Below are 22655 nucleotides of genomic sequence, written 5' to 3'. Positions count from 1 at the left end.
TAAAAGCATGAAGTCAAGTCTCCAAGGCAAGCATACAACAGAAGACAATTACGTCTGTTCACAGACCAGGGCAAAAAGTGTCCGCTTTCATCTTTACAATTGATAGCATGACACTGGTGTAAGGACACCAAGGGCACCAGCACCGAACAGGGTAATCACAAAGAATCTGCGCCACTAATTAAAATGTCACATGAATGCGCAATCACGGTGAAGCTGTAGGCCACCCCACATGTCCCTGAAATCACCTGTAAGCCACCCCACATGTCCCTGAAATCACCTGTAACTTAAAGCACCCCACATATCCCTGAAATCACCTGTAAGCCTGCCCACATGGCCCTGAAATCAGCTGTGAGCCAGCCCACATGACCCTGAAATCACCTGTAACTTAAAGCACCCCACATGGCCCTGAAATCACCTGTAACTTAAGGCACCCCACATGACCCTGAAATCACCTGTAACTTAAGGCACCCCACATGGCCCTGAAATCACTTGTAACTTAAGGCACCCCACATGTCCCTGAAATCACCTGTAAGCCACCCCCACATGTCCCTGAAATCACCTGTAAGCCAGCCCACATGGCTCTGAAATCACTCTGAAATCACCTGTAAGCCACCCCACATGGCTCTGAAATCACTCTGAAATCACCTGTAAGCCACCCCACATGGCCCTGAAATCACCTGTAAGCCACCCCACATGGCTCTGAAATCACCTGTAAGCCACCCCACATGGCCCTGAAATCACCTGTAAGCCAGCCCCACATGGCCCTGAAATCAGCTGTGAGCCTGTCCACATGGCCCTGAAATCACCTGTAAGCCAGCCCCACATGGCCCTGAAATCACGTGTAAGCCAGCCCCATATGGCCCTGAAATCACCTGTAAGCCAGCCCCACATGGCCCTGAAATCACCTGTAAGCCACCCCACATGACCCTGAAATCACCTGTAAGCCACCCCACATGACCCTGAAATCACCTGTAAGCCACCCCACATGTCCCTGAAATCACCTGTAAGCCACCCCACATGGCCCTGAAATCACCTGTAAGCCACCCCACATGACCCTGAAATCACCTGTAAGCCACCCCACATGTCCCTGAAATCACCTGTAAGCCACCCCACATGTCCCTGAAATCACCTGTAAACCACCCCACATGTCCCTGAAATCACCTGTAAGCCACCCCACATGGCCCTGAAATCACCTGTAAGCCAGCCCCACATGGCCCTGAAATCACCTGTAAACCACCCCACATGTCCCTGAAATCACCTGTAAGCCACCCCACATGGCCCTGAAATCACCTGTAAGCCAGCCCCACATGGCCCTGAAATCACCTGTAAACCACCCCACATGGCCCTGAAATCACCTGTAAACCACCCCACATGGCCCTGAAATCACCTGTAAGCCACCCCACATGGCCCTGAAATCACCTGTAAGCCACCCCACATGGCCCTGAAATCAATTGTAAGCCACCCCACATGGCCCTGAAATCACCTGTAAGCCACCCCACATGGCCCTGAAATCATCTGTAAGCCACCCCACATGGCTCTGAAATCACCTGTAAGCCACCCCACATGGCTCTGAAATCACCTGTAAGCCACCCCACATGGCCCTGAAATCACCTCTTACACAGCATGAAGTCCTTCTTATGCCTCAAAGCTGATTCCTCCTAACAGGGAGGCGGGTCTAATGAGGAGTGAGATGCAGTCACCAGATACAGTGCAGTATGTACCGTATAGCACTTTATCTGACATATTTTGAAGCATTTCTCATTCACAGAACATGTGGTTTCCCAAGCGTGTAGTTTGAGACAACATTGATACTGTGTTACAGTGAGACTCCTGTGCAGCAATTTATAGCCAACTTCTAGCACCCCCCCATCCCCATTTGTTTTACATTCTAAAGCACTTGTGTAAAGCAACATCTTTCACAGCACTTTATCTGTCTCATAGAGCATACAGGCAAAGGTCCTTCGCTGCATCGATTAGTTCTCTTTAGACACCAGCGCTAAACAGCAAGCAAAGATCTCCTTTTGAAGGCAGCCATAGATCTTACCAGGATGCAGTGAATGTCGTTCCCGTCCAGATCAGCAGCAGGAGCCTGCAGTAGCCTCCAGTTGCGGCCTTTATTGAAGGTGATGTAGGTCTTCACCTGGTTGTCCTGCCTCTTGTTAGCAATCAGCATGCCTTTGATCCCTCCCACCTAGTGGACACAGACACACATGACAGGGTGAATCCCTCCATCTGACCCCAAATGTTGGAATTGTTTTATTTTTATGCCTAGGAAGGTTCCCGCCTAGGAAGGTTCCTAACCAAGCGCGACGTGGGCAAAACGACAGCAGAATGACAACTGTGTAGAAAAAGAGGTTTTCGATCTCAATGGGACTCACCTGGTTAAATAAAGGATAAATAAAATAAATAAATATTGTGGGCAGAGTGACGTCTCTTCACTTGATCTGTGGATCTTTTGGAGCAGAGCGGTCTGTCAATCATCAAAACTGTCAATCATAATGAAGAAATTCATGATCACACGGCAAGATCCAATCAACACTGGTCAGGTGCGAATAGAGAGAGAAGAGGAAAAAGGACACATCAAATGAAAGGTACGCTATATGATATTGCCAAGGTGGAATATGTCAAAAGTTATATGAAGCTATATTTCATGCAGTGTTGCCAGATTGAGCTGTTTTGGGTTACATTGTGTATCTGGCTGGCAACACTGCTCATACTGTGGTGTGCCAAATCTACATTGTACAGTGTACAGTGTACATTGTGTGTGTGACTGTGTGTGTGTGTGTGTGTGCGTGTGCGTGCGTGCGCATGTGTTAGAGAGTGAGAGAGATAGAGAGATGCTGTGGGTCATTGGCAATAACAATGGGCACCATATTAGTTTTTGATATTTTCATGTGATTATGCAAGCTACAGTAGGGTAAGTGGAGTCGGCTTGCCATACTGTAGCATCACAGTTGTCTTTTCCTAAGTCCTTCTTAACATCTTTCCTTGACCTTGTGAGGTTTTCCATCGAGGTCAATGAAAAGCAGTTGGGAATAGGAGTTAGGAGGTATATTTTTGACAATTTGAAATGCAGCCCTTCCTTCTTGCTACCACCTGCAGGGGAGAAATTCACATCCCATGTTTGAACATCAGCCTCGCTCTGAGTTGCCGCTGCAGAAGCAGAGCCAATCCTCTTATCAAAAAAGGGCATTCTGTGCAGTGAGGTGGCAATTGTCACAACACATTAAGCTCAGTTACCGGTAAGTGCTTTTCCTTTCTTCCTGCAACCAACAGTCTGGCAGACATCATCAACTGCATTCTCTTTTCACGGTGCTAAGTGCTATCTGTAATTATATCTCTACATGTCTGCGCGACCCAGACAGACAGTACTAACTGACGGCCACCGAGAACACAACAAACGCACGTACACACACGCGCACACTCCTCCAGCCCCCTGCAGGATCCTTCCTGCAATGCCATGCTACTTGTCTCTCTCTCAGGCATTAGACATACCCCTCAAACACACCAACATGTGATGTGCAACGGAAAGGACAGAGTCACTCCACACGGTTGCCATAGTGAAGGGCTTGCAGTCGGATGTCTCTCTCTCTCCCTGAAGGGGCTCGTCTATATAAGTGGCACTAATAGGCAGTGCATTTGACATCGTCATAGAAACATGGCACTCGGGATAGATGCGGCTAACGAGGGTCCTCCCTCCCTCCTCCGACCTGAACTGTCAGTCACAGTGGTCATTATTATATGTTGGCTCTATCCTGTATCACAGTACGCACATACACCTGCATGCAGAAGAGGAGAGCCACGTCTTCCCACCGACACACTCTTCCCTCGGTCCATCACTCAAACCAGCCACACTTGACGACAAAAACAAGGACAGACATGGATCTCCATCCTGGAAGAGCACAAGAGCCAGGGACAGACATAGATCTTAATTCGATACAACAGAGATGACTTTCAGCAGTGTAGCCGTAAGTGTACACAAGTGAATACACTGCCAACAGGTAACTATCGAGAAGACTGTCAAGGTGTATCACGACTCACTATGTGACGTCGTGACATGCTCATGGTTACCGGCGGTAACTGAAAGGTGAGCCAGACATGTATTCTCTCTCAGCCTCATTCCCTCTTCCTCCAAGCAACTAATACAAACATCATATACTAATGGACTCATTAATACCATAATGACTCATTTATTCCTATATAGCCTGGTGTGCAGATAAGGCTCGTCATTTTCCGGACCTGAAAGGTGTGTTGAATGATAAATGCTGAGTGTGTGCTAAGGATAATATGTAGCCCACAGTTCATAGTCTGTCTTACATCTCACTCAGCCTGTTGTCCCGACTGATTGGAGCAGGCACAGGAGCTCCTGACCAGAGTGGAGACAGAGTGTGCCAAGGTTGGACTTAGTGCCAAGGTTGGACTTAGGCTAAGTGCCAAGAAATATCATCTTCCTGGAACATCCACCTCTGACGACAGCAGGAGGCACTGCTCTGAAAGAAGTCAAGTTTCTTCAAATAGCTGGGCTCTCCTGGGTCAATCCGTCAGAACAAGACCAAGTGAGGAAGGTGCTCGCATGGAAGGCTCTAAAAGGCATGACCAGTGTGTGGAAGTCCAACCTCCTAAAGACATACATAATGTTGGCCTCTAAGAGGCCAACATTTTTATTTGATCGGATATTGTATTGTAATAATATGCATCATTTCAACATATGCCAGTAATGGTCATATTGTGGTACCAAGCCCAAGAACAAACTCTTTGAAAAAAACTTATCTATAGAGCAATAACAATCTGGAATAATTTACCTCTTAATATCAGCTTGATAAAAAATAAATCCTCCTTTAAAAAGAACATGCAGAGGCATGATGACGATAGACTGAACAGTTTGAGGTAAAACAGTTGTCTTTTTTTTTTTTTTTTTTTTTTACTTATGATCACATGTCCCACTCTTTTAACTCTCATTTATATGCCATGTAATTTCATGTGTATTTTTGTATTAAGATGAATGTAGTTTTTTGTATTATGTAGTTTTTGTCATGTGACTTCTTTACATGTTGTGGACCCCAGGAAGACTAGCTGATTGCCATGGCGTCAGCTAATGGGGATCCTTTTAATAAACAAACAAATAAACATACCAAGCTCACATATCTTTTAAATTGACAAACGTGGGTACTTCATGGCACAATTCAAACGGGATCAAAAAATTATTGTCTCTCGCCGTTCACCACCTTTCATATTTTTTCATGGCTGGTTGGCATAGGAAGGGGAGGGACTTTGGCTCTCTTATATAGACTGATTCTGTAGCCTCGGTGTTCAGACTGAGAAGCAGGAGCACAGCTGTCTGATGGTGTTAACTACAAGCGTGATCCAGTGGCAGGTCTACGGCAAGAAAGACACTGCAAGTCCCTGTTCAATAACTGAAGTGGCTTTGACATAAATCTAAACAGAGCACCACATCAAAACGTCTGAGTCTAACGTTACCAACAGCACTTTTTTAGCCTGGTAAAACCATCCTGATAATGTGAACTCACATTCTGCTTCGCTCCATGGATCTGGACCTGGACATCAACCCACCCCCCCACGGTTTCCAGAAATTAGAATGTACTGTAACCGGGCCAATCAGGGACCTGCGCCGTAGTTGACAACATAACCGGCCAATCAGTAATGGACGGTGTCTGCTGAAGAAACGAGCAGTAACGTTCATTTGACTGTAGTAGAGTAAACACAGCCTTTATAAGTGCCTTATTGCAAAAATAGACAATTAAACAAGAGGATGAGAACAAGAGGATGCACCAGCAGAGTTTCTCAGCAGAACAGGCGTTTTCACCGTTCTTCTGACCGGATTTGGATTGGATTTGGCGATGCTGATTGGCTGAAGGAGTTGTCTGTCAAGGCAAGTACTCCCGCCCACTGAAATCGCTGTGAGCGGCTGGAAGTCCAGACTGATACAGTAGAGTGAAACAGAATGTGAGGTCACGGTGGCTCAGTGGTTAGCACTGTTGCCTCACAGCAAGAAGGTCCCGGGTTCGAACCCCGGTCCGTCCCAGGTTCTTCCTGTGTGGAGTTTGCATGTTCTCTCCGTGTCCGTGTGGGTTTTCTCCGGGTGCTCCGGTTTCCTCCCACCATCAAACGACATGTATCTTAGGGTTAATACTCCTGTCAGTGCTCCTGACCAAGGCACTGGCAGAAATAACTGGAATTGGTCCCCGGGCGCTGCACTGCGGCTGCCCACTGCTCCTAGTTCTAGGAAGGTTCCTAGTAGAGGATGGGTCAAATGCAGAGGATGAATTTCCCCATGGGGATAAGGATAACTTCACATTATCACGATGGTTTTTATGAGGCTAGCACTTTTTGGCCACCAGCAGGTCTAGACCTCTCCTCTCCCACTGGGTCTCCTCCCTCACCAGCAGGTCTAGACCTCTCCCACTGGGTCTCCTCCCTCCTGCTTGTGGACAGAGGGGAAAGCCTCTAAATACAACGTGGATGATTTTCATGTTTTTGCCTGAACCGAACGCTTACGTGATACTTTCGAAGTAGAGCAAGTTTCATGACCCCAGGGACCCCGCGAGACCCTTTCACAATGTATGATATGTTTAAAAAATAAATGCATCACTCCATCTGGGAAGCCATGTTTTTTCTATACTACCAAACAGTTTAATATTGAAGATGCAAGGATTTCATCAGCCATGTAGTGAATGGACAATTTTTGCGGTGAGATTTAATGAGGCTTTCCACAGTCTATTAGACATTTGGCTCATTTGCTATGGCTTTAAAGCGTGCTGGCAGGAAAAGGCAATCACAAGGGCCACAGCATCATGACCACTGGCATCAGGCCGATCATCTAATAGCCCCCACCACCAACAATCCACTACATGTCTTCAATCACTCATTCAAAGCTATTTATAGCTATAGGCGGGAGAGAGGTACAGTACATTATTTCTGGTGCAGTGCTTCGTCGCCGAGCCAATCAGACGGCCCAATTGTGGGAGAACCATCTGCCAAAGCACGTCTCACACTCAACAAGCGCAAATCTTTTAGACCACAAGGTCCAAGACCAAGTAGCAAAAACAAACAAAGTGAAATGTTTTATGGCTACTCGCCGTTAGGTAGGTGGCTGGTTGCCTTGGTTCCAGGCTTAAAACTCTTCATATAAGGAATTTTGGAAATGTCTATGGAGAAAATGAATGGCGAATTCTCTGATGGAACGGGAGCTGAGAAAAAGTGGGCGGGCACTGTTGAGCTCTATTTCAGCCCACCCCACTAAACTCACTAAACGTCCATGACTGGGGGACTCACTGACTGACTGTCCTGACTTTTCCCATCTTATGACCCCAGCAGGACCGCTGGTGCACCGCCGCGGTAAAAAGATTAGCGATAGAGCACTGATGTCAACGGCATTACTTTGCACAACAAAGTGATTAACGAAATTGCCCTTATCCAATCAGATGGACAATAAAATAATCCTTCTAATCCAGGAGATAATTGTGTAATTTTCTGTGTGGAAATAACATAATTGATTTCCAGGAGGGAGAAAGCGAAGAGAATAGCTACAGCCCTTCCGGGAAGAGTAATGCATCCCGAGCGGAGGGACAAAACACAACTTTTACTGCTCCGTCTCCCTCTGGTCTGAGTGGAACTGTTTCTTCTCTCTGGAACATTAGGCCTGTGAAGTGCAGTTTCTCAGGGTCTGACAGCAATAAACGGGATGCGTCCCATAGCATATATCTTCCCCTGTGTAATGGGTCTGATTTATCAGACAGTAGTGTATCATCTGTCTGTAGTTTCAGCGGAGATCACAAGAATGTAGCCGCCACTGTGTAACGAATGCAATTAAAAAGCCTTAACAACTAACTGCTGCATGGTAATAATAGGAATTATTCAGGACACACACACATGCACGCACACACACACGCACACACACACACACACACACACACACACACACAATGTAGGAGAAATAATGGCATTGTTAATTACCATGCTCCTGCCACTGCTGCTGTCCAATATCTCACTAGCTTCAGTCTCTCACTCACACCTGCCAGTGTCTAAGTAATAAAGCGGGTTAAGGAGGGGGAGAAGGTGGGAATTCCACTTTCCTCCTACGAATGCTAATGTGACCACATAGCTAGCCAGTAGGCTAACAAGGTCATTGCAAGTCCAGAGGTGCATGGTAGTCCGTCCCATTAACAATGTCCTTTATGTCGACCGTCGGGAAGAAGAAAGACTGCAGATGCACTAGGCACACTGCGAGGAAATCTAGGCACGTCTGTGTCTGCCCTCACATGGACCATGACAACAATAGCAACTGAATTGATCAGCCGCAGCTGTTCATTCAAACCCACTGTTGCCAAGGCACGGTCATATGAGTGATCTATGACTTTTATCACAAGTCGCATTTTCACAACAGAGGGTCAACAGAATGTCTAGTGTGAATACTGCATTGTCGCTTTTTTCCGCTTAAGAAGAAAATATCGTTGAGCAGCAGAAAATGAAAGCAGGTGGTTTTTATTCGGAAGCAGAGTATGGACTGGAATGAGAGAGGCACCTAGTGTATGTGAGCATGCTGTTTGTGGACTGCAGATCAGCATTCAACACCACAGTGCTCTCCAGGCTGGTCAGCAAGATCCAGGATCTGGGCGTGAACAACCCACCTTGAAACGGGAGTTTTGATAGCCAGAAATCTCAGCACCTGGTGAAGTAATCGTTGAGTCCCGTATTTATCAACAGCTCTATCAACCCCCTGCAGACTGTATGTGCAGCTTTATTATGATCATGTTGTGCTACATGGAGCAGTAGGGTTTAACCTTTAACCTAAGCTTCTGCTACAGGGGGGAGATCTTTCTGCTACAGAGCGGAGATGTTTGGTGGTAGCGAGGAAAGAATAGACACCGTAACTTCACACACATTTAACTCAATAAACCCGTGAAGGGCAAGCAATTTAAATCATGGTGCCCATCTACCTCGTACAGGTCCAGCATCTGGTTCCCCCCGATGCCCCTGGTGGTCTTGACATTCTCCATGGCCAGGGTGAAGTAGATCCCTCTGGTGTCAGACAGGTAGAGGTTATAGGTGTCGTTCTGGTTCCACTCCTGCACCGCCGCAAACACCTGCTTCTCATCGGTGCTGACGATGTGTAAATCCTATCAGAGGGCCGGGCCAGGAGAGATTAAGAGGTGTTACAGTATGAGTGGAGGCTGAGGGGTGGAGGATTAGACCAGGATGAGCGTATGGGGCTCTGAGGGGGGGCAGATTAGAACATGATGACCCTGTGGGGCTGGTCATGGCATCAGTGAGGGTGTGAATACAGAGGGTTTCCTGAGGTGCTGTAAGGTACACAGCGGCTCACTGAGGATCACACTCTGAATGTGCTGCTATCGCTATAAGCTTGAACTGGAAAGAGGTGCACACAAGACAAGAACAACAAAAATGAATGACAGTATGAATGAAGGTCACACACCTGTTGCTTTGATGCACGCACGCACACGCACGCACCAACACACAAACACACACACAGTATATATAAAAAAAAAAAATTTTTTTTTTTGCTGTACAGTGGCAGCAATCTTCAGTTGGTCCTCCCAGCAAAAGGCCTTTTAGCTGCCAGCCTAAACGTTGTTATACAATAGGGGACATTGCTTTAGAGAAACTAATGATATCTATACTGTTTAATAAGAGGTTGAATTGGTTTAAGTTATGTTAAGTTTAAGTATCGTATATTAAGTTAAGTTTATGTTTGAATCTGCGAAGGACCTTGCAGGAAATGAAGATTACTGCATCTGTACATTAAATGTGCATCAAAAAGCAGTATGGAGAAAAGGGCTTCCAAAGTGGCACAGGATCTAATCAAAATAAAGGGTTTGGAAGCTTCAAAAGTGCATCAATGAACATAACGAGCAGGTGAACATATTCTTCATTCATGCGCTTTTGAAACTGTAATAATTATTTCAACGTTGCACAAGTACATGTAAGGTGCTTACAGTCCCTTTATTTTGTATGTGTCAATACTTTGATGGCATCACAGTCAAAAACAAATACTTTCTGATTTCTGAAAATAATTATGAATAAATGAGAAAGAATCATTTACTGATCAATGGGACATTCTGAATCATTGATCATCAAACATTCTGTAATCGATTTCTATGATCGATGGACAGTTAATAAGATTGCTCATCATTTTTTTTGCCAGACTGAAGCTGCGGGTACAGTAACTTACCTTAGGCAGGGAATACTTGGGCAGTTTGATCTGTATGAATGGGTCTCTCTTGTAGGACACGTAGTAGCTGGCTCGTCCTGATGTAGGAACCTAGAAACAAGATGGACAAATTGATCGCGTATTTAACATAAATCCATGCCTTACACAGTGTTGCCTTTTCCCTCGCTGTGCTGGAGCTCCACTGAGCCAATGCAGAGAAAAGCTTGCATCAAGACCTCAAGTGTAACCTCATCATTGACAGCCTATTATATTTCCCCCCCGATCAATGAGAGGGCGGGGCAACGCAGACATCAATCTCTCTCTCTGCCCGTGTGTTTTCCAATGCATTGTGATGCATCAGGTATCCAAGTTGATTTTCCTGGACTTGGCCATTGATAGTGATCTCCTGGCTTGCATTCAGAGGAGGCTACTCTCCAGGTGTCGATGCACTTAGTGGCTTCAGAGTAGACGTTGGTAAAAAAAAAAAAAAAAATGTAGGAGCATCGATCGTCCCGTTATTCTTTGTCAATTGAAATCTTTAAGTTGCCTAACCAAATCTCAACTCCTGTCTGGAAGAAAGTCATCCTTAATGATCTCTAGACCATATGTGCAAACACTGCAAGCTGCTAGCTGTTAGCTTATGCAGCACATCATTAGCCCTGAGGCCATGGTAGGGAGAGGCACAGACACAGACACACACAGGCACGCACACACACACGCACGCACGCACGGACACACACAAAGTGAGGTTGCCGCTTCATACTGTAATCCCCTTTTCCTTCCGATTAAAAAGAAAATCTTCAAATTAAACTTGTGACTTTTTGGTCTGAGGGAAGCGATATCGGTATGAATGCTGAACGGTACGGGACAAATTGTCTCACTGATCTGGTAACCGCTCTGAATGACTCAGAAGAGAGAAAACAAGCTCTGAGGAAATATAGCCGGGGCGAGCAGCGCACACCGCAGAACGGTCCCACATGCAATCGAGTGAAGAAGCGGGAGATCGATGGCGGAGTAACCAGAGGCGGTTTGAACTTTAAGAGGAATTGTGAAGATTGATTTCTTCCCCCCATCCCTTTTCGTCTGTGACGCAACGTGTTAAAACGTGGAGGTGCTCGAACTGAAAGGGAGGTTTAGGCTGTTAGTGCTTGTTGTGAGTTTAGTGGGAAGACTTCTCGGAGAGGTCAAACAGGATTGCAGGATCTTTGGAGAACAGCTCTATTTCTTGGTCTAATTGTGCTGCCGAGGGCCAGTATGGCTTTTGCCTGTAGGTAGCTCAGGTCAGGAGGTGTCTGGAGAAAGCACTATGCTCTATATAGTCTCTCTTCTACATTCTGCGGATGCATCATAAACAGTCTGTACTTCAAGCAGGGTAAACTTGTTGAAAGCGGAAAAGGGAAACTCAGGGAAAATAATGAGCGCTGATAGGCGGCTGTCCTGGATGTCCCGCCTTAATGGCAGCTGATTGGATAAAGGCTGTCCTGGATGTCCCGCCTTAATGGCAGCTGATTGGATAAATACGAGACATCCCCCCTATCATCGCTCGTTATTTTCCCTGAGTTTCACTTAACGCTTTCAACAACTTTACCCTGCTTGAAGCACAGACGGGTAGGCGGAAGCATTTGAAAATTGCGGGCGCCAACTCGTCCGTTTTAAGAGACTATGCTCTATATGAAACAGTAAGAGCAACAGACAATGCTTTCGCTGGCAGGCGTCAAGCACCGCAGTCGCTTTCGAGTTAAAATGTTATAGAATTGTTATGTGCTGGACTAACGAGCTTATTCTGACTTTTCCTGTTGACTTTTAAATGTATGAATCCTCATTTGCACAATGTCAAAGTAAATAATAATTTATGCTGGAGAGAAAATTTAAATACAAGCCAGAAATGGCACCGCCATTACTTGGAATTCAGGAAACACCAGGAAACACTTGGAGACACTTGGAGACATTACCATTTCAGATTTTTCTCTCACACAAATCATGATTAATATGACACACCAGTGGCAGTGGCTTGGATGAATATTAAAAATGATTCTGGCCTCACAGAAAGGCACAGATATTCAGTCAAGTTTAAAATATAACGATTTTACATATTTTCTCTATGCCATGCAACATCCTTTAGGCAAGGCAGGTTTATTTGTAGGCCTATAGCACATTTCACACAGTGAGGCAATTCGAAGTGCTTTACAGAGTCGTAAAAAAGAATACAGTAAAATATTTACAAGTAAAAAGTGCAAAAGTATAGACAAGAGATCCAAAAGATAAAAGACATAAAAAGATAAATTCAGATAAACATCCTATATTCCTAGAGTGATAAATGACACCATTTTATAGAAAATCGGTCTCCATTATTTTCATGACAGCATTATTTGGAATATTGAAGCAGTAAAGTAGCACCTCTAAAGTGAACTAATAATAATAAAAAGACAAGACAAAATCATGACAACCAACATAAATAATGAAATCAGCTTATTTAGACATAACCTTTCACATTACATTTCCTACATACCTACAAGTAGACATGGTAGTCTGTGTTAACATGTGATTTATTTATCTATTTAATGAGGGACAGTGCATATTAGTGAACATTTAAAACCAAGTGGAAATATGCCAGATGTAACCACCAGGCTAATTTCCATCTGTTGTCCCTTGGCAGAGATGTCACAGTTAAAATAAATCTCACAGTTCAATGAATAATCATAACATACAGTACTGTAAGTATTGTATAACCTATTAAAAAGATGGGAAGGACATAACATAAGGGGGAACTAGGAGAAAAAGACACTCTCTTTCAATCAAGGTTAAAGGAGATGTCACTTGTGCATGAATGACATCATAACTGTCAAACTAAATTTTCGGATGTGTGAGATCATGTGCAAAATAAATCAGCATTGTTTTTGAGTGGAGTTATCCTTTAATGAAACGGGCCTCAGACAGTACATCAAGGCCAAGGCGTTCAGTGTATAGTAGTCGACATGTTTACACTCCTACCTGGATGAACACGTAGTCATCCTGAACCACCAAAGAGCTGATGTCGACGTAACCGGAGAATGGGTAGTTCCTGTTGGACTCCGTGCAAATCTGAGCTCTGCATGTCACATACTGTACATCTGTTAGACAGGGAGAGATGCAATTAAGCCGTTACAGTAACATTGATTCATGCAGCTTATCCGTGATATTCATAAACTTCACTGCATCTGTTTTGTTTGTTTTTTTGGGGGGCGGTTCCAGATTTTTTATCCCATTTTCCCCCATTAGTGCTAATTTTAATGTATTTATCCCGGTTGCTGATCCACCCTCTGCCGATCTGGGGAGAGCTGAAACTGGCTCCAAGCTTCCTCCGAGACATGGGCAGTAGCGCACCGCTTCTGACAGGGGAAGCTTCACCGGTAGGACATAGCACGTGGGAGGATAACGTTATTCCCCTCCCTCCGAATAGGCGCCCCTAATGACCAGAGGAGGCACCACATCAGCAACCAGGATATTGCATATTTTAGTGAGGGGTTCCTATATGAAGGAAACCCCCAGGAAGCACGTGGAGAACATGCAAACTCCACGCAGAAAGGCCCTTTTGACGACTCCACCCGGGCGGTGGGCACTCGAGGACATGCGGACGGGCACGCTCTCCTTCAGCGCTCACAGCGTCCCAGGTGGGAATCGAACCCAGGACCTTCTAGCTGTGAGGCGACAGCGCTACCACTGCGCCACCGTGCCCCCTCACTGCATCTGTATTAAGTCATATTTGATTTGATGCAGAGACATAATTAAGGAAGTGTTAGAAACCCCAAACATTTACAGGTATCTGCGTCTTACGTGAGCTATGAAGGCTTCAGTCCATGCCGTCTGACATTTGGCCTGATTAATTTGCCTCTCTGTGTAGCACGTGTCTTATCATCTATAGATACCACAGACGAGCATCTCCGCCTGTCAATCATACCCCAGTTGTACAGGCGTAATATATCTCAGACATACAGCCTGCACGGACATCACAGGCTGGCATAAACAATGTCACCTAGTGTATGGAAGACCTTGGTGGTAATGCCATTCAGAGTTATGGAGTTGACATTCAGCGAGCGAGAGCGATGAGAAGAAAAGGCCAAATTAATGGAGTATCATGCAGTGCATCTATTGGTGGGGTGAGCCATGTTTCCCCTGGGACACACTCTCAACTCCGGGTGGAATTCAGGCCTATATAGACACCCCCCCACCCCTCACTGTTTCACACTTTGCTATCCTTTCTTTCTGTGTGTGTGTGTGCGTGTGTGCATGTGTGCGTGCGTGCGTGCGTGCGTATGAGAGACTTACTTCCATCGGGTGCGTGAGCCTCCATGTGGATCAAATCTGGTTCCTTATCCAGGCCTGATACAGACCTGCATAAAGGAGATGGGGAGAAAATGAGGGATCGTAGAGGAACAGAGAACCGTAAAGATAAAGGATGGGAGAGGATGCATAGGAAAGAGCGCGGAGAAGAGAGGGGGAAAAAAGTAAACGACCATGGGGGAGTGGAGTGGGGTGGGGTGTGGGGGACTTAGAGGGAGGGAGGGAGGGCGGGAGAGATGGGAAGAACAGATGAATGGAGATGAGTCTCAGCGGGGGCATTCTGCTCCAGTTATAGATGGCTTACTTTTAGCTTAGTTACACTAACGTTAAGGGGGATGCAGGAAAGCCCCCCTCCCCCCCCAAATAAAAAATAAATAAATAAAATAAGTCCCAAATGTCACATTATGCCAAGCACCCCCACAGCAGCTGCAGGCTTCAGGTTTCCTTCGAGAAAAATGTCACAATAGTGCAAATACAAAGCGATAGAAAAACAACCTCCTCATCACAGTCCGCGTGCTGCAGGATCGCCGCGGTCCCCGGTGGCCAGTTACTGCACTTTATATCGCTGAGCAGAATCTGCCTTCCTTGCTTTGGCTGTGGACTCGCACTGGGCGGATGCTGCTTTCCTAGTGTGGCAGTATTTCATTTGCTCTCGGAGGCTGATGAAGCCATTGTCTCCACGCAGCCAACTGGAGACCTGCCTGGCTAACGCTCGAGGGCCACAGTAGATGTCCTTGAAGGGGCTTTGGCGGCGAAGGGCGAGCAGGCAATGGATTGGGGACATTATGTCGGATTATGCTACTATGCCACGGTAGTAGCTCCAGATTTATGCAAGTTATGGTGGATATAGCCGACGGCAATCCCGGGCGCACCCCAGCCACCTCCGAGAGAGAGAGAGAGAGAGAGAGAGCAATGAGCTGGAATAGATCCGGCCCAGGCTAGGCTTGTGATGAGTGCACTTTCAGATATCTGAGGTGCACTGCCGGGGAAGAGACATGATTGGATGAGGAGCGAAAGGGACGTCCCGGGTGCATTATTATGAGTCACACCTCGTACTGTATGTATGCGTGTATCTCTGCATGCATGCATGTTGTTGAAATCACGCCGTCCTGCTGCGACTGATTCAATATGTGCGATTCACCTGATATGGGCGGGCCCGCGTGTGTGAGAGATGAAGCGGAACGTGACATGGGCGAAGAAGCTGAATGCAAAGTGTACTCTGAAGGAGAAGATTAATCTCTGTCTGATTGTATCAGGGGTGGAAAATGAGCTGGATTTTAGCGGCATCACCAGTCAGTCAGTCACACACACACCTCATTCATCATAGTGATCAATATCAAACGCTCACTCAAAACACAAGCAACAATTCCTGCATTCCCAAGTGAAGCAGTCCCTCCAGGATTTCTAAGTTGTTGTTTTTTGGGGGGGCTTTTCTAAAAAAATTGCAATGCAATTTGTGGACTTTAATGTGATTACTGGCAAAAATTGATTTTGTTTTATTTTGCCTTTCTCTCTCACTCTCTAGCTAATGGCAACTTTATCCAAAACTTGCAATGCAATTTGCTAAAGTATTATGTGATTTTATTTATTTATTTATTTATTTTTGCAGTAGAATTGCGAGGAATTGGCAAACATTGCAAGTTGAGGAACCTGTTTTGCGGAGAAATCGCGGAAATATTGAAAAAGTGCAAGCTCCTGCAATGCGGAGCTTGGTTGAATTAATTATTGCAATCGCAAAATCACAATTTCCTGGAGGCCTGGTAAACAAAATGGAGAAGAAAGAGAAATAGAGAAGCAGTGAGAGACAGGAGGGGAAGGCAAGCCGGGACAAAGTGACTTACCAGTAGAACCTGCTGGGTGTCACACGCTCGTGAACCAGCTGCCATTTTCTCCCAAAGTCCACGGAGCTGTACAGCTGTGAGGAGCATCAGAGAGAAGAGATGAAATCAGTACAGCTGTGAGGAGCATCAGAGAAAACAGATGAAATCAGTACAGCTGTGAGGATGATCAGATAAAACGGATGAAATCATTACAGCTGTGAGGATCATCAGAGAAAACAGATGAAATCAGTACAGCTGTGAGGAGCATCAGAGAAAACAGATGAAATCAGTACAGCTGTGAGGAGCATCAGAGAAAACAGATGAAATCAGTACAACTGTGAGGATGATCAGAGAAAACTGATTAAATCAGTACAGCTGTGAGGATCATCAGAGAAAACAGATTAAATCAGTACAGCTGTGAGGAGCATCAGAGAAAACAGATGAAATCAGTACAACTGTGAGGATCAGAGAAAACTGATGAAATCAGTACAGCTGTGAGGAGCATCAGAGAAAACAGATGAAATCAGTACAGCTGTGAGGAGCATCAGAGAGAAGAGTTGAAATCAGTACAGCTGTGAGGAGCATAAGAGAAAACAGATGAAATCAGTACAGCTGTGAGGAGCATCGGAGAAAAGAGATGAAATCAGTCTTGTTAGCGAGATAAATGGATGTTTCCACATTCATGCAGCTTCTAATTATACGGCTGACTTAGAAGTTCTACCAGTGACAGGGGAGCTTGAGGCATGGCTGGATCACTCCAGGGTTGAGGTTAGTCTGGGGCTATAAAGCATGATTGGAAGATAGCCTGACAGTGCTGAACTGCTATCCTCATTACCAACTGGCCATTCAAGCTAACATATAGTCACCTTCTCCCTTTAACAAATTAACGCTATAGATAGTGAGGAAGCACTTTGTGGGAACAATAAATAATATGAACGTGTTTTAAATAGCTATGACGTTAATGTGGCCACGTTTCGCTCGATCAGCAAAACATTCGGTGTGGTTATACCGTGATTCAGTACTTTCTAAAGTGCTTTTATATGACAAAAACAAAATGTCTAAGTTGGACACAAAACCATTTTTTCCAGCACCAAATCTTCAGGATTGAAAAGCCAAAGCCAAGGCCTTACAGCATGAATCTATATGAACACAAGGTACAACAGAGAGCCAAAGTGGAACGTCACTTCCTGCTTCAGCACTGTACCAGAGATTTTCATCCGCCATTTATTTTCCCATAGACATTTCGTGAAATGCATATAAAAATAGTTTTACTGCTTCAAACCAAGCGGTACAGATATATTTAGAAACAGGAGAGATCGCATAACATTTCACTCGGACCAAAACGTTAAAAAAAAAAAGGGGTTGAAGAAAATATTTTTTCTATGTTGTTTTTTTAAGTTTTGGTCCGAGTGAAATATTCTATGGTCTCTCACGATTATAGCGTTAGCAGAACCGTTTGGTTTGAACCAGTGACACTTATTTTAGAAGCATTTTACGAAATGTCTATGGAAAAATAAGTGGCGGATGAAAATCTCTGGTACAGTGCTGAAGCAGGAAGCGACGTTCACTTTGCCTCTCTATTTAGCCTGGCTCACATGTAGGTAAGGTATACAGCATGGACCCAATGGCCCAATTTCTATGGACTAATTACATTCTGGTGCTCGGGCAAACAATTAATAACCAAGGTGCATGTGCCTCCATTACAATGAGTGATGTTTTGGAAACAGCTCCGTATATCTTGCTGTGTCTCTGTGTATTGTTATTTTCCTCCAGCACTGAGTCGGTGGCCCCAGTCCAGCTCTATGCTAATGTTCCTACTTGTTACCTCTTATCACAGCAAATCTGACACTTACTCTGATAAAAGGATACACATTTGTCAACCGAAGCAAACGTATTTGTCAGCTTCGGAAGGGGGGGGGGGGGGGGGGGGGATCTATTTAGGTCAGCAGGTGCATTTTCCCTTTAAAAAACAACAACATTGTTGATGTTCTCACAACATGCACTGCATCACTGGACGCTGTGGACAGTCTGTATCGGACTGTATAGCAATAATCTGTTTCCATGATTTGCATTTAGCATCATTCTTTGGATTTCCCGGTGTGGACATCACACTCGATCATAAAATCATACCATCGTACCATCAGCACGTACAGGCCGCGTGTCTATTTGTAGGATCCAGTGCACACTTGACAATGACAAGCAATGGCTTCAACCAAAACATCCATCTTGTCCCCCCCTCTCTGGTATTAAGGCCTGGCTCCAGTATTAGCTGTGAGCACACATTTGTCTGAACCTTTATAAAGTTGAACAGCAGTTAATAGAGACCCGATAGCTGTTTACCATAATTGCTGCTCTGATCTCCGATTTTGTCCAACCTCGGTAAAGAAAGGGCCCCCCTCCCCCCGGTGGTGGAGCCGTGGTCCTGTGTTGCAGGAGGCAGGCACGGTCTCTCATCACTTTGGACAGTGACATACGATGCCACTGGGTAAGCTCAACTTCTCCTCACCCCATTCATCAGTTCAACGACATCTTAAATTCTAAAGCTTCTGAGCTGTCACAAAGTAAGCTTCATAGTTTCCCACTCACATCGATAAATCAGAAACACAGCCAGCCACCGCCACACCGCTGATGGAGCATGGTGACAGCAGCCGAGGGAGCCGCCAAAGGACGCCAGCTCAAATGGTGATTGAGTAATTGCAGATAGCACGTTAGTTCAACTAATCTATTTATGTCGATGGTGGGTTTCGGATACATTCAGGATGCGCCTGGATCTGTGCATCAGGTTTGTAGGCGTTGTTGGGCAAGTTGTGATCCAGTCAAAGCGCCGATGAGATCCAGTATGGGCTCTTTTTAGAAGGTCTGCAGAATCTTAGCCAGGTTTGTGGAGCGATGTGGAACCAATCAGTGCCTCTCAAAAAGGTGATTAAGGAGATTGTGTCTGTAGATTAAGTGGGGAAGTACTAATAGCAAATTGTAATGTGATTCATTGATTTCATGTTTTTTGTAGAATTCTTTGCACGCATACATCAAATCATTTTTGCACTTTAAAAAAATCGAATCCGAGTGTTGTAAGGAGAAAACGCGAAGTGGTGCTTTTTATGACTGACGGACCCTTGAGAACATGTCAAGCGGAATACTGAAGCTTGAAGATACAAACACAAAAACAGCCGGGGGTGCGCGGGGGCTGGTGAGGCCATCACACCGTGTGAGTTGGTTTTCATATCCGACGACTAATTGATCCTAATCAGGATTCAGGGAAACGCACCCGAACAAACATAATTGTTGATGCATAAAGTGTGTGATGGAGCCAGAAGAGTGCTACGTGCAATACAACCGCAGCCAAGGTCTTCGAGGGCTATGTACTGTATCAAATGCACTCCTAAAGTATGGTAAATCAGCATGGATGGAACGTCTACACATCCCTGAAAGATGAAGAATCTCTCGTGGCCTGTAAGCTATTTTTCTTTGCAGGGGTGCTCGGCATACACTTGAGGGAATTCCCAGTTTATTGCTTTTGCCGTTGCTATCCAACTATTTAAAGCCTGGTGGTAGTGCACTTTAGCTCAAGATGAAATATGAATGAAAACAGAAAGATATACCTTTCAGGTACCTGGAACTCTGAGTACTGAAAACATGCTGGGCGTTAGGCGCTACCATGACTGAGCAACTAATCAATGAGGAAAAAGTGCAACAGCATTGGACACTGGACAGAGTGACATGGGGGCTTTCAGTGCTTTCAGAAGGACACACACACACACACACACATCACTAAACTGTCACAACTCACCCTGTCACTAACTAGTCTTGTGCTACCATCTAGCAACAGCTACAGTACTTGTTAACAATACACCTGCCCCAAGATGCATCTCCTGGCTATTCACCATATGTTGCCACGCCCACTTTTTCCTCTTCCGTGTAAGACGCAATTGTATTTGTTCTTCCGGTTCAGCGTTAGCCGGCCGGTAAACATCGATAAACTGTAAACTATGGATGAAGTTTGGCAACATTCAGCAGCTACACTGCGGCCAACTTCAGTTAGATGCTCATGGCGTTACTGCTGCGAGGAGCCAATTGATTGCTGTACCCGGTCGGCATTTAACGTTCGTTACAAAAACGAACGTCGACAGTGTTTTCTCACCGCCAGTAGCCTACAGTAGGGGTTGACAGACTAGCTAGTCCGACCGATCATACATACCTCGCTGCTCGTTAAAAAGGTCCAAATAGGCGTTATTCTGATAAACTGGTCACATATTTGTAATGTTACGTTCTCATCCCAAAAACAGCTTTTTGCCAAGTCTAAAAAGGATAAAGGTGGGAGAAATCTACTTCCGGGTCTAAAACGGAATAACGATTACAAAATGACGTCATGCAGAAACGTCCTGATATGGGCAAATGATAAGGTGAATAGAGTACTGTCATCCGAATAATGTGTCTATTGTACTATAGTGGACAATGATGATTGTCACAGACAAAACATGGCTATCATTTAGAGTTACGGCTTGCCTCCACTCACACATCATCAGCTGCAAATTAGCCTGCAGGGAAAATGAGCGAACGAGAGAGAGAGAGAGAGAGAGAGAGAGAGAGAGAGAGAGAGAGAGGAGAGAGAGAGAGAGATAAAGACAGACAGGCCGTTTTGTTTTCACAGCAGATGACAAAATGTGTTTGACTTGAGCGAACGTTACCAATTAGTGACAGGAGGCCTCATTTACAGTTTGCTAAAGGGCAACAATCAACAGGACCTTTTCATTCACTCCTTGGTTGACAAATGAAATACAAAGTCTGGCTAGGGGAAAAAAGGGGTGGAGACACATTCATGTGAACTTACGTTGGAGAGAAACCACTGGAAGCAGTTAGTTGCACTTAGAGACGTTTTTCTGTAACAAACCCTCTTTTCCTTAGAACTGTTACAGTATGTCCAATCTCTTTCTGGCTTTTTGGCTTTGGCCCCATGAAACACTAGTAATGGGGAAGGGTAACATGTTTTTCACAGCCCTTTTGCCCTATTTCTTTTACACTCTGCTTCCTGCAGGGTTGCAGGAGCAACATTTCAATTACCGGAAAATAAATGAGACAAAAGCATGGTTGACGCTCTGTTATAGTCCATTTTCACAGTGGCCATTTTGTGTCAAAAAGGCAGGGTAAACACAGGTGCAAGCAAAACAGTAATGAGGGTTTCCAACTTCCAATTATGCAAGTTGGAAACCCTCATTACTGTTTTGCTTGCGTTTATGACATGATGGCACAATATCTATCACCTCAACAGTGGGTATGACATCATCAGTGATTTAAGACATCACAAAGTTGTTACTCAATTAGTTTCCTTTATCATGATGTCATAAATCCCACAAACATGTTGCGCCCATGACAGATCGTCCCCAGAGTCATGGAAATTGCCGGGCGGTGTTAGCAAATCATGCCATCATCAGTGATTGGTGATGCAAATCCTGACATCAGTGATGTCATCGCATTTGGTGTTCAACTACAAAACCAGACCAGGCAGCATGTGTGTTACTGATGACATCACTGATGACGTCATTTGTCCTGAGGGTTGTGAGGCAGTAGGTCAGCTTCAGAGCCAGATTTAGGCCAGCAGCCAGCTGCCTGGCAGAAAGGCAATAGAAACGTTTTGTGACTTTTGACCCATGGGTGACACAAACTCAAGAGCAACAGTTTTATGTTATTCTCTTTAACTGGTGCTACATCTATATCCCTTTAAATTAAAGTCAACTGAAGTGGGCGTCTCCCTTTATGAGCGGGACTCCAGAGCCGTGTATATAGAAGTCGCGACATCTCCATTCACTCCAATGGACCAGTTTTTTTACTCTCAAGAGTTCCAGGAAGTAAGGTCCTGGATTAAGTAGCACTGTCGAGTTGCAGCAAAATGGACAGTTTGTGTTGTACTTTGAAAGTTTTGTTTTTCTTGAATCAAATTGTACATTATCAGCTTTATTTTAGCAAAAGTAGCACGAGACCCTTTCCTGGCTGTTCATTGGCTAATGAGTCACGCATTTTGGTCCTCTGCTGAAGCCACTCTCTCTCTAGAGAACACTACGGGACTCTTTCTGAGATAAGGGATCCGGCCCTCTATCTTGCGAAGCAGTGGTGCTACGGCAATTATCCGTAGTTTTTTGTCCAAGTAATTTGCTAATTTGCTAATCTCATTCCCTCTAATACCGTTTGCGCGATGCCATAGGACGACAGGCGTAATTGGACATTTCCAAAAGCAATAACACTTTAAAAAAAATTATTTGCAGCTTTTAATCAGTCTGCGTCATTAGAAAATGTTGGGTGTGGACAGCCAGGCAAAAACTCGCCGCACGGGA

General features: G+C 45.1%; 1 protein-coding gene across 1 annotated transcript in view; it reads right to left on the bottom strand.

The window, feature by feature from the left end:
- sorcs3a (sortilin related VPS10 domain containing receptor 3a) overlaps positions 1 to 22655 on the bottom strand; it is a gene marked incomplete at both ends in the record, with an annotated part of 256176 nt that overhangs the window by 43372 nt on the left and 190149 nt on the right. Inside the window, 6 exons of the mRNA XM_083655384.1 lie at positions 2045 to 2191; positions 8958 to 9137; positions 10211 to 10300; positions 13181 to 13299; positions 14495 to 14559; positions 16351 to 16424. Of these exons, the coding sequence (XP_083511510.1) occupies positions 2045 to 2191; positions 8958 to 9137; positions 10211 to 10300; positions 13181 to 13299; positions 14495 to 14559; positions 16351 to 16424 (675 nt within the window). The remainder of the gene's footprint in view (positions 1 to 2044; positions 2192 to 8957; positions 9138 to 10210; positions 10301 to 13180; positions 13300 to 14494; positions 14560 to 16350; positions 16425 to 22655) is intronic.

The sequence above is a fragment of the Poromitra crassiceps genome (genome assembly GCF_964638095.1).
Source record: "Poromitra crassiceps genome assembly, chromosome: 19".
Taxonomy (NCBI): Eukaryota; Metazoa; Chordata; class Actinopteri; order Beryciformes; family Melamphaidae; genus Poromitra; species Poromitra crassiceps.
Note: the sequence above shows the minus strand (reverse complement) of the source record. Positions and strands in the feature narration are given on the sequence as shown.